This window comes from Rhagoletis pomonella, unplaced genomic scaffold, assembly GCF_013731165.1.
Source record: "Rhagoletis pomonella isolate Grant_MI unplaced genomic scaffold, Rhpom_1.0 Rhpom_scaffold_00003, whole genome shotgun sequence".
Lineage (NCBI taxonomy): Eukaryota > Metazoa > Arthropoda > Insecta > Diptera > Tephritidae > Rhagoletis > Rhagoletis pomonella.
The window spans coordinates 30,905,939-30,919,672 of record NW_023458557.1 but is presented as its reverse complement, the minus strand read 5'-3'; the positions used below and the strand labels follow the sequence as shown (position 1 = coordinate 30,919,672).

The following is a 13,734-nucleotide window of genomic DNA, read 5'->3' as shown; positions in this document are numbered from 1 at the left end:
TCATAATAATAAAAAAATATACAATAGATTTAAATTTTTCATCCATATTTTCATTTCACTAATTATGTTTCATCAAATCATCCTCTTAAACAGTTGTTTACATTTGAATTTGAAACATAACCTTAGTTTCTGCCTCCTGCAAATTCCTGCTAGTAAAACTTTTACTTGCAAGAATTTGCAGCTCTCTCTGGTTGTTACGCTCTCGAATTCACTCCCTCTTGCAAATATTTTGGGATATTGAATGCATTTCCAGTAAAAACTTGCAAGTACTAGCAACAATTCGTAACAATTTTTCGATATTGAATGGACCTATTGCTATGCTCCTTCTTAGCAGAACGTAATTTAGCATTTTCGACAACTGAGCCCCTAACCAAATGTCTACAAGAAAAAAAAATTTAAAATCAACGCGATTATTTAGCCCCTTTAAACTTCCACATTGTTGCCCTGAAATTCAATGGGCTATCAAACTGCATACTCAAAAAAAAAAATTCTAAAAAATCTGAATAAAAAGTTGAAAATCTAGCTGAAAATTCGCAGATTGTTTATAATTTTTGCACAATTTTTTTTATTTATATTTTGTTTGTTAATGAGCTTGGCTTTTATGGAAAAATAATAAACATTAAATAAACGAAAGAGAAACAGCCAAAATCGATCAAAATATTGATGACTTAATCAGATGATCACAAATGTATTTATAAAATGATTTTTATATTAACGATCTCAAACCAGTTTACAATGAATTTTAAATGTGACATCTTAATGTATTATGTATGTTAGATATATCGAGCCCTAACCGCCAAAATAACGTAAGCGACATTTTTTTCAAAATTTTCTTTTTGATGCAAAAATGCATCTAGGAATATTGTTGCATCAAAAAGAAAATTTTGAAAAAACTTCGCTTACGTTATTTTGGCGGTTAGGGCTCGATATGTACCTTTGTATACAATAAAAGTTTAATAAGAACAATTTTTTGTACATTCATTTGAAAAAGACGTTTTTGGATAGGAAATGACGTTTTTTCAGACCAAGATGGACGTTTTCTCATGCCGAAGATCTGGCAGCACTGACAAGAATCCTGCAGCGTAACAGGCCAACCTAATATTCACGCACGCCGGCAGTTTACTGTCAAAAATTTCTCATGCACATACAACTTGTATGGGACCAACCGAAATTGACCGGCGTGCGTAAAAAGCTAACTCAAATTCCAAGATTTGTGTTGCGTGACATTTCGATTTGACGTTTGTGCTCATTTGACATTTTGGCGCGACTATGAATTAAAATTTTGGAACAAATGCAAAACAGCTTCGATTCTCAAATTAAAAAAAAAACATATGGGGATTGATAGATATCATCGAGCTGAGTATAACGCTATATTTCTTTTCTTGCGAAAACAACCACTGAAAAAGTTATTAAGACTCAAAGTTCAAATTAAACAATTCTTTAAATCAAACGAAATGCATGGATTTTAAAAATTTTGATCTCGTTTGATAGGAAATTTGATTCCCTTTAATTTGATATAAATATAATCCTCCCTAAGTAGAATTTTCCTTTCTGTGTTGCCGCAGAAGAGAAGCGGAATTCCTTTCTGCGTACATTAATTAGATTTTTGTGAAAACTAAACAAGGCATTATAAAGTATGTAAAGTTTTTTAATTTGAACCTTGACACTTAATAACTTTTGTAGTTGTTGTTTCCGCAAGAAAAGAAATATATCGTTGTACTCACCTCAATGATCTCTATCGATCCCTGTATGTTTTTTTTTAATTTAAGAATCGAAGCTATTCTGCATTTATGCTCAAATTTTGCTCAACTTCTGAAATTGGACAGAAATGCAACTCTGAAAAATCACGCACGCAAATTTATTTCGGTTACTGAAATGTGAAAAACTTGCGTGCGTGCGTAGAAAAATTCGCGCCGGTAATATTACGTTGGCCTGTAAGGAAATGTTCGTTCGTACATATGCATACATGTACATATATACATATGTATACACGCAACATATTTTTGTATCGATTAGAACAATTTGATACAATCAAGCACTTGTACCCAGTGATGGAAATGTAGGCATTTTTGGCCCTTTTATTCTCAGAGGCACTTCTGGCACAACTCATCCTGTTTTGGCACAATCATAAAATATAGAACTTTAGCATAAAATGCCAATATATAACAAAAAATTGGTATGTCCACATTATAGATTAAAAAATTACAAAAAGTGAAAACTAAAAGCACTTACAAATTAAAATAAGGGTTGTGAGAATTATTTGCAAACCGCTGAATTCTGTTGTGAATATGGAGTACGAAAAGTAAGTTTTCGCCACAACAAGCTTTTAATTCAGAATTTTTGGAAAGCTTCTAAGTTCGCAGTTTTATAGTTCATTAAATGAAAGTGCAAGTTTCTGCAATATCCCGATGATTTTTGATATTTTTTTTGACGGTGTCGCACATTTCGATCCATTTAAAAAAATTTCGAACACACTTTATATGGAAAAAATGCATAACATTGAAAACTTGGAATCTCCCTACAAATTCTGAATTCAAAGTATTTTGTTGCGAAAACCTGCTGGGTTTTTATAATTTTTGTACAAAGTTTGAAATGCCGATTTGTGTACATTAGACTGCATCACTCCCCATACAAAAAAAAATCGGTACTATTTTTCCATTGGAATTATAAAATCTATTATATTTTAAGACGTCCACCAAAATATTTCGGAAAAATATTAAGATTTAAGTGAGCTGGACCGATTTGAAAATACCTCCAAAAATGGAGTTTTTTATGACTAAAAATATTTTCTTGAAGATTTTTTTTGAAAAAATCCCCTCAAATGACAAAACGGTTTAATCTTAAAATATTTGCATAAAAATATTAAAAAAAAAAAAAAAAAATTTTGAACGGAATCGTATTGATGCGATTTTTCATGCTGTTTTTTTAACTTTTTTCAAAGATTGGTATATGAAAAACTTGAATAACTGAACCTAAAGTCTTCCGAGTTAGACTTAAGAGGTGTCATTAGAAATATATTTCCTCACCCTTTTTATTTCTTTGCTAATAAACTCATTCAAAGGATAGAAGAGAAAGGTAGGATGAACGAACATCATTCAAAGTTGAACTGAGATGTGTTGGTATTCGAAAAAACAAGATGGGACACGAATGACGTTTTTTTGGCCAGACTCATCAGCACAAAGACCCCTCTTTATCTTTATGAGAAATTAATTTTTCCAAAGTCTGAGCGTTCCTGTGATCTAATGGTGCCTTTCTTTAACTTTAAGACCTCTACTAGACTATTTTTCATTAATGCTATACGAATCTGGAATTCAATTCCCGCTGCAATTAGAAGCAAGATCAATAAAAGCAACTTCAAAAACATTCTATATAGCTACTTTTGTAACAATTGATGAACCATGTAATATTTAAAGTTAATCTCTGTTAACCTATGATTTATGATTTAATTAATTATATGTATTAATGTATGTGTTTGTATTGAATTTATTTGTTGTACTATAAAAGATCTTCGTCTTACTGTACTAATATTTAATATTGAAACAAATTGAAATTGAAATTGAAATTGAAATATATATAAAAAAAAAATAAAAACAGTGTGAAAATACCTTTCTACTGAGATCCCACAAGTCTAAATCAGAACAGTTTTGGCCCAGTTATTCAAGTTTTTCGTAAACCAATCTTTGAAAAAAGTAAAAAAACAGCATCAAAAATCTCATTCTTACGATTCCGTTGAAAAGATTTTTAAATATTTTTATGCAGTTTTCTTAAGCTTAACCTAGTTTGTTATCTGAGGGGACTTTTTTCAAAAAGTTCTTTAAGAAACTATTTTTATTCATAAAAAACTTAATTTTTGGAGGTATTTTCAAATCGGTCCACCTCGCTTAAATCTTAATATTTTTCCGAAATATTTTGGTGGGCGTCTTAAAATATAATAGATTTTGTAATCCCGGCGGAAAAACCGCAACTTTTTTTGGTGATGCAGTCTAGTGTACATATATTGTGTTTATTAATTTATGAATTAGACTTTTATATAAAATCAATTAAAAAATAATCAATGAAAAGAATAGGCGAAACTGGCCAAAATGTCTCACTGCCATTATTTCGCATATAGGAACCTACATACATATGTGTGTAAGAATGTCAGAATAGCTGTACTTCGGTGTATCGGTCAACTGTGTACGTGTTGACCGCCTTTCGACTACACACAGTTGAGTCATTCAGAGTAATACCAGAGTCATGTCGGTGTAACTAATACATATTTATTTTTACTTAACACATCCAAATAGATTTACTCATAAAAGTGATTTACTGTAATAATTTAGTTAATTAATAATTTTTTATATTAAGAAAAAATTATTATAAAAGAAATTGAATTTTGTGGCACTTTCATATTCTTTTTTTCGGCACAATTTTTGAATACCATTAGGCACATTTTGAAATTCCATCGCTGCTTGTACCTCACACGAATCATGCATGCATGTACGTACATACACACTCAACACTTTAGTATCGGTTAGAGTTGTAAAACTATCGATAGTGCCACCATCGATAGTTTCCATGTTTCAGAAAAAAACTATCATTACTCGTTGATATTTTCCAGCAATAGTATCGATAGTGTCAAACGCTACCATCGATAGTACTATCGATAATCAATGTAATATTAAAAACTGTTCCAAATTAACAGGGACGGCATCGAAAATCAAAAATCAGTTTTCAGTTTTCTTTAACTTTTAACTTTAAAATTCACTTTATGTTTAAACATTGCTTTAACATGTATAGTTCTGTCTAAGTAAAGCACTTTGTTATCGAATTTTATTTATTTATTTACATATCTATCACTGAAGCTTACAATTAAAAATAAAATTATGAGCCTAGTAAAGAAAGCTTTTTTTTATGATCTATAACACATGGCAAATTAAAGGGAAAAAATTTGTTGCGGCAAATGTTACAGCTGTTTTTGATTGACTTCTCAGTGCTGATTACGAATCCATGAGCATAAGGTTTCCATCAGCTCCAGATTTTCTGAAAAACGAGGTCAAAATGTCAAAAAATCGGGTTATTTTGGCAATATTTTAGAAGCTCTAGCAAAGAAACAAAAGGCGGTATTAGGCTTAAATTAAAGCTAGAAGTCTTGACTACTATCCCTGAAAGTATCATCCCTACACCTTGACCTGATGGTCACTTATAGTCATTTATTGAATAGCAAAACCTGATTTTGTGCGAAGTACCCACCGCAATTAAACAAAAGGGGATAGAGCCTTCCACTGAAATTAAGGCTTGAACTTTCGACTACAATCGCTTAAAATATCATCCCTGAACCTTAACCCTAAGGTCACTTATAGTTATTTATTTAAGAGCAAAAACTGATTTTGGCAAAACTTATTTATATTTTTCAATAGCACAGTATTTATTCCAGTATTTTTATATTGTTCAATAAATGACTTTTAGTGACCATCAGGTCAAGGTGCAGGTATAGTAGCCGATAGTTATAGCTTTAATTTAAGCCCCAGTTAAAGGTTCTATCACCTTTTGTTTTTTGTGCTAGACTTTCTAAAATATTGCAAAAAACTGATGTAACTTTATGCTTACGGACTCGTAACTTTTCTTTCTCGAGATTCACTAGTTTCAATAGTACTGCGGTATTACGTCGTAAGCAGCAGTCATCATAGCATGTGTAGAGGCTATTCAATCGTTATGAGCGAAAACGTTTTGTGTATGGATTTATGTATGTATTATTGTAAATATTGTTAATTTTTTGCTTTCGTTAAATGAAAAAAGCAACACTTGCCTTTAGTTTGGTAAAACGCTTTTTTTCCAAGTTTTTGGTGCTCTTTGAAAATCAAAAGTTGGCAACACTGGTTGTGTTGTATTGATTCAGTGTTGCCAGTTTGCGGGATTTCGCCCTTTTTTCGGGGTTTTGTGACCAAAAAGGGCGAATGGGATTTTTTGACGAAAAACGGGATTTTTGTCATTTCTTACCAAGCAATAAAATTTAGTTATTGATAAATAAGAAAAAGCTGCCATACTCTGTGGAAAAGAACGCCGTTCATATGAATTCTATCAGCGGAACTTCATTCACTTGAAATGAATTTTAATAGCAATTTTATGAGTTATCCAAAATTAATTTGGATATTTTGAGTTCCTAGATTCCGAACTTGTTTTAAACGATTAATGCAAAAATATTTTGAGTTTCTCTATTACACGATGTTACACTGATCATGAACTGTTTAATTGACCTAGTACCGGTCGTAGGGCTGGTCAATTAACTCACGAAACTGCGCTTAAAATTTTTCTAACACCTTGAAATTCTCAACTTATTCTTAAAAACCCATTTTCGCATGACGTTCGTCACTAAATAACTTCTAGCTAGGTTATATTTTAACCCATTTTAAGTTTTTATATGACTTTGAAAAGAAGGATACTTATACTAAGTATTTTAATAAATAATAAGTTTTGTGAGTATATTGCAAAATATGGAAAATTTTTAGGTAAATATGAATTTTACACAAATTTTTGTTATTTTTTGGCAAAACATCAAAATAAAATAGTCTCTTTTAGACACTACTTTGAAAATAATGTTTTATTCAAAGTTGAACTAAGTACCTTTACTTTTAGGTTTCAATAGTTCGTCTAGTTGACCTTCAAATTTTTGGGCAGAGCCACATGCTTTTTGATGTGGAATGGCCCGTATAGTTCCTATGTATATTGCATATCTGAGTATGTACATCCGAAAGCATTTTATGTATAATAGATACATATAGCGCGGGATTTCTATTATACCTTTACTATAAAACGGGATTTAGGTTATATTTGAACGGGATTTTATTAAAGCTGTTACTGGCAACACTGTATTGATTTACGTTGATGGTGCATATACGGAACTTGCGAGTAACGAGATTATTATGTCAGTAACGAAACGAATCTTGCAGCGTAAGGAAATGTTCGTTCGAACATATGCATACATGTACATATATACATATGTGTACACGCAACATACTTTTGCATCGATTCGAACAATTTGATACAATCAAGCACTTGTACCTCACACGAATCATGCTTGCATGTACGTAAATACACACGCAATATGGTGACAGGTAACAAGATCAACGGAAATAAGGTCAATCGACTTTATTTCCCACCCTCGTGCGAAATAAAGTCAATTGACATTCTCATTTTCGTTGTTGGTGTTTCCGACAGGGTAGGAGTGTGATGTAATGTGGAACGATTTTCCGTCATCCCTTGTCAAATTTGGTTTGGAGACAAACCGGTTTCGGCGTTGTGCCATCTTCAGTGTCATTTTTCGTCCTGAATAGTTTCTGTTTGTCTGTCACTATTTATAGCCGTGCTAAATCGTCGTTGGTTCATAGTTAGGTACGTCTCAGCGGATTATATTCTTTCGTTCAACCAGTAGTTTCAGTTCTGTGTGTACATCCTCAGGTAGAAATTAGCCGCTCACCTCTTTTTTGATTAATTGTTGCATGGATTCGCCGGTAGGTAAACATCAGTTATTTTCATTCTCTTTGCTTCTGTAGTTTGGACCTGCATTTCATTGTTTATGGTAGTTGCAGGGTTTCTGTTTTGTTTTGCGTATAGTAGCCTGAGTGGTTCGAATAATATATCAGATGCGGTGTTTATTTGCTCATTTATTATTTTTCCGACGAACGTCTTTTGTTTATATTCTCTAATACGTTTAGGTGTTGTCCTTTGTGCTGTACATGGAGAACTTTGGCTGTCTTTCCTATTTTGATTGGCGTACAATGGTTTTCTGCCATATGGTTTGCGAAGTTCGATTCCGGGGTGGTAGAAGGTTTTAGCATTTTTTTGTTGTAGTCCCTTATATGTTCACGATATCTTGTTTTTATCTTGCGCCCTGTTTGTCCTATGTAACTATGTTGACATTCGCTAGTCAACTTATATACACCTTGCTTGTCTAGTGGGTCTTCCTCGTTTGCACTATTTCGTAGTATCCTTCCCACATTGTCCTTCGTTCTAAATGCTGTATTAATGTTATACTTTTGGAATACCTTAGCCAATTTATATGAAGTTTTGCCCGTATAAGTCAAGACTGCCCAAGCCTTTTCATTATTTTCCTTCTTATTTGATTTCTTCGTTTTTGTTTCTCTTCTTATCTTGTTTACTAGGCCCTTTCTGTACCCGTTATTTTCCGCGATTGCGTATATCGTATTAAGTTCTTTGCTGTAAGCTTCTTTTTCCAATGGGGCTCGTTCAAGCCTAGTTATTAGATGTCCAAAGGCTGCATTTTTGTGCTGTTCAGGGTGGATTGAAGTATTGTGTATTATCGTGTCTGTGGCCGTGGGCTTTCTATATATCCCGAATTCGCATTTGTTGGTATCTATCTATGGATAAGGAAAACGAAGGCAAAATAAACTATTTGGACATAACAATTAAAATACGCAGACACGATAATACACAATACTTCAAACCACCCTGCAGCCAGGGTGGGAAATAAAGTCAATTGGCCTTATTTCCGTTGATCTTATTACCTGTCACCACGCAATACACTTTAGTATCGATACGAAAAACAGTTTCGCTCCCGCACAACATGTTGTGTTGTATTGATTCACGTTGATGGTGCTTATACGGAACATGCGAGTAACGAGATTATTATGTGAGTAACGATTCGGTACTTCGAGTCAGGGGTCGTATTCGTTACTCAGTAACGAATACATACGGTTTGCTAGAGCTCCACAATATGTTAATTCGGTTGATACTCTGCGACTGGCATGGAAGTCTGACAGACACCGAAGATTCGAAATTTTTCCCGAGCTTCAATAACATTGACTACGAAAAACGCCTATTTTTCGACGCACAGTTTATTTATATGACTGTTTCATTAATGAGTACTTAAAATATCGATATAATTTCCAGTTTAAATCGAGGAAAATAAAAAAATCGAAAAAATAAAAATTTATTAATATATATCTGACTTAAATTTTGATATGGATAATCGGTGTCTGAGAAACTGCACACCAGTAAAATATAGAAATTTCGGTCATGTCTGTGGCAGAGGTTTAATTTAGGTAATTTCATTTTGTTACGAGAGGTGAGCGCACGCTTGACGCGTACCAGGGCTCTTAGGGCACGAGTTAAGAGCCTCTGAACTGTGTTAAGTGTCCGTACAAAGACGATATATTCCAAAACGGTGACCGGAATCTGTTACTTACCTTGTTTATGCGACACATAAACCGCTTTGACCCAGTTCACAGTGGTTCAAAACGAGGCATAAACCGAATTCCAATACGCTCAGAAATTCAAAAGTGTATTGACTCGAATTAGTTTTCACATTTTTTTTTTCTCGCATCGGTTGGAAAACCATATAAACTCAACATTCATTGGACGCGATTTCACTACGCGGCGGGTTTTCTTTATATAGCCCGGTGTAAATTCGAATTATTATTATAATAAATTTGAATTATAGTTCGCTTCATTTGGTTTACCGCACAAATTAATTATTGAAGAGAATCGAATAAAACAAAAAAAATTTACTTACTTTTGAATCAGAGCTGGGCACTTTATGATTACGATTACATTTTGATTACTTAGGATTACGATTATTGTAATTGTAATCCCGAAATTTTTCAGAATTACGATCACTGTAATTGTAATTATAACATACTTGATTACGAATACTTTAATTGTAATCCTTAAAATTTGACAATTACGACTACTGTCGTCGTAATAGTACTTTTTATGATTACGATTATAGCAGTCGTAATACTAAAAATTTCATGATTACAATTACCGTAATTGTGATCATGAAAATGAGGATTACGATTGCAGTAGCCGTAATCGTTAAATTTTTAGGATTACAACTAAAGTAATCTCAATCATGCTATTCATGATTACGATTACAGTAATAAAGAAATTAGTTTTGCTTAGAGCAAATATTGATTTTTATACACTAAAATGGATTTAAATTGTGCATTCGCTTATTTGTTTAAAATTGTTGTAATATTCTACACAGACTCGTGGTCGCAGTATTTCCAAAAAGTTTGATTTTGATTCACTGTCCACCTTGATGTTGTCATACAAAGGGGAGGGGATCTACAGTTTTACGTCGACCCGAAAGGCGATTGCATTTTTAGGAGAAGCTGTTTTTCATGACAGAAATACATTTGGAGGTTTGCCATTGCCTGCCGAGAAGCGACCGCTATTTGAAAAAAAAACGTTTTTTATTTTTTGATGTTGGGTTGAACCGGGCTTGAATACAGGCCCTGCGAAATGGCAGCGCACACTACTAACCACTACACCACAGCGGCCGCTGTGTAACTGCATTATTTCAACTTTAAATAATAGTTGCGTTCCCCAAATTTTCTGGGTTAAAACCTGTAAATCTGTCACAAGGCAAAAGAAGCCAGAGAACCGAGCACGGGAACGCTTTCTGGTAAATTCCTGTAAATTCTTGCAACTTCTTGCGAGTTAGGGAACGCAACTAAATTTTACATACTTTTCGGTGAAAGTTCGGCTTATCACAGCGCACGGCAGTGCGCGCGAGTGACAAAAGCATCCACAGTAGCATGCTGAAATGACTCGCTTATATATACACGGGATTTGGAAGTTTTTATCCAGACGTCCAATCGACATGTTTGAGATATCGTTGGAAAGATCTTGCAGGGTGTGTCCAGAAAATGTATTCAAGCTTCATAAACGATTAACCGGATTCTTAAAAATTAGGCTAAAGTGTTGCGAAACAAAAAACGTTTTTTTGCTTTTGCCGGTTTAGGGGGGCATGTGGGTACACCCAACATATTTAGTGTTATTCTATAGGCCAATACCTTTCAAACGGTACCTTATTAAGTTCCGGCTACTAGTTGGAAAGATATAGAGGTAAATGTGTTTTGGTTCGTGTCTCCACTACGAGATGCTTTGGTATGTATGTGGCGTCTGTACGTACCATCATTTAATTTTTTTCAAACTTTCAGGAATTAAAGTACAAGAAAAACTAAGAAGGTTTTGTTCCAGGATGTCTTGATTCGTATGCCTTTGTGGGCGTGGCTGCTGCCTGAAATTCGAAAAAAGGCAATTTTTTAAATTACCACTGAGGCCGTACTACTCAGTCCATGTCATTGATGTGGATATCAGTAGAAGGGCCTTCAAACAAGCTATCTAACGCTATCTTTTGTGTTTATAAAATATAAATATGTCATAACGTTATCGCCTGAAAACTAAAAATCGGGCTGCTGAAAATAAAGATTTCGGGAATTTTCTCAAAAACTAGTCAGTCGATTTTATTCTAACTTTCCCCAAGTCTAGCCCAAAACCTTAGCTTTTATTTGGTATATAGCTTATATCTGGGGAAACTCTTGTTGTGGAGATATGGCGACTCAAATTGAAAAAAATCGCCCCAAATAGCGACCAATGGTTTAAAATTAACATATCCGTCTAATTTGGTTACTTTAAGATATAAATATAAAATACCCAGTTCCCCGAAAAAATTCCCGCGAGTTGACAAGTTGAAAGACGCAGCTGTGCTAATCAATTCGTACATGTCTTGGAAACCACAATTTGTCTGTATTTTAGAGTTTTTTCAGTCACATGCCAAAATTGTAACATTTTTCCCCATTTTAATTGCAGGTATTTAACTATGCTACATGAGTTTATCACCCGCACTTAACCTGCCTGGGAAGACGCGTACAATATTACCTACAATTGTACATAAATATGTATGTATGAATGCATTTAGTTCACCGAATGTGCCGCTACTACCTACATACAATTTATAAATTGCCACTGAGCAAAACTACTTGAGAAAAAAAGCATTAGTTTAATAGCACGAGTGCAACACCGTACGCGTGATAGAAGTAAAACTTCTTAAAAAAAGCACATGCGTGCGCCCACACCCGATAGAAATCTTAACAAAAATTTAACCACGAGGCAATCAGACGAATACAGTTGTTAATTGTATCCAAAGTTGGTACCAAGTTGATAAGTTTTTATCATTTCTCATAATTTTTTTTTTATTTTTAATGTTTTCGAAAACAAAGGATAAGATCATTCTTTTTCGCTTTATTCCGTATTCGAAAAATTATACGTTTCAATGGACAAATCGATTTGAATACATAATTTAGATTTAGATAATATTTTTAGCAATTTATTTGAGAAAAATAAAACATTTAGATTATTGGTTGTGTTTTCATCGATTTTAAATTTGCTACCCCAAAATAATTGATATCAAATAAAACACCTCTTTGAGGTAAAATTTTCGAGTGACGAAAGCTGAACAAGAAACACAAAATTTATGATATCAATTTCGTGACGAAAATTATACGCATTTTTTAACTGCCTTTGAAATGTACGGAAACTCTTTTTTTATTTATTCGGAACGTTGTGAAATTCCGTTTACTGCTAGAAACACAAAATAAACAAGTAAGAAAGTCTAAGTTCGGGCGGAGCCGAACATTAAATACCCGGCGCAAGTATTAAATATATGTTTTCCACCTTTCCGAAAGCTACCGCTACATGATAAGCCGGGGTGTATACATTTTAAGTAAATTAGCGTCCTTAAATTTCGAAATATTGAAATTTCAAGCATATCTGAAATTTACCGTTATATGAAAAGCGGCCTCAATTTTAGTCCGATTTCAACAATTTTCAACGGTTTGCTTTTATGTGGCAAGCACAATAACCATACCGAGCTTGGTACAAATTGCTAGAACGGTTAGCGAGATACATATATGTGATCACAAGTGGGCGGTGCTACGCCCATTTTCCAAAATTTTGTCATAAACGTATTTCTTGGTAAAGAATTGTTGCAATCATCAATTTTGAATAAATTAGCTTCAATATTTACTGATTTATCGAAGATTTTGTATTTCTCGAAATTACCGTTATATGGGATGTGGGCGTGGTTGTTGTCCGATTTTAGAAATTTTCGGCCAGTTGGTATGCTGTACCAGGACCAACAACTGTGCCAAGTTTGGAAGAAATTGGTGTAGCGGTTACCAAGATATACACATGTAACCATAAGTGGGCGTGGCTACGCCCATTTGCCAAAATTTTGTAATATTCTTATTTTTCGTCTAAAACTCATTGCAAATATCAATTTTGAGTGAATTATCTTCAGTAGTTACTAAAATATCGCAGTTTTCGTTTTTCTGAAAATTACCGTTATATGGGAGGAAGGCGTGGTTATTGTCCGATTTTTAAAATTTTCAGCCATGTAGTATGCTGTACTAAGGCCAACAACCGTGCCAAGTTTCGAAGAAATTGGTGCAGCGGTTACCAAGATATACACATGTAACCATAAGTGGGCGTGGCTACGCCCATTTTCCAAAAATTTATAATATTCATCTTTTCCGTCTGAAACTCATTGTAAGTATCAATTTTGAGTGAATTATCTTCAGTAGTTACTAAAATATCGCAGTTTTCGTATTTCTTAAAATTACCGTTATATGGGAGGTAGGCGTGGTTATTATCCGATTTCGCCCATTTTCAATACCATCCGTCCCACGCCCAAAAGAAGTTCACGTACCAAGTTTTGTTAAGATATCTCATTTTTTACTCGAGTTATCGTGTGCACAGACGGACGGACGGACGGACGGACGGACGGACGGACGGACGGACGGACGGACAGACAGTCACCGCTTAATCGATTTCTCTTTTCATTCTGATCATTTATGTATACATTTGTCTATATCTATCTCGATTCGTTTTGCCTGTTACAAACAACCGTTATGTGAACAAAGTTATAATACCCTTGTGCACAAGTGCGCT

General features: G+C 33.9%; 1 protein-coding gene across 1 annotated transcript in view; it reads left to right on the top strand.

Annotated features, from left to right (window-relative positions):
• Window positions 1-11,631, top strand: part of LOC118735133 (serine protease 7-like) — a 117,095-nt gene extending 105,464 nt beyond the window's left edge. Inside the window, exon 4 of the mRNA XM_036464757.1 lies at window positions 11,596-11,631. Coding sequence (XP_036320650.1) covers window positions 11,596-11,603 — 8 coding nt within the window. The 3' untranslated portion in view covers window positions 11,604-11,631. The remainder of the gene's footprint in view (window positions 1-11,595) is intronic.
• The last annotated feature ends 2,103 nt before the right edge of the window (window positions 11,632-13,734 follow it).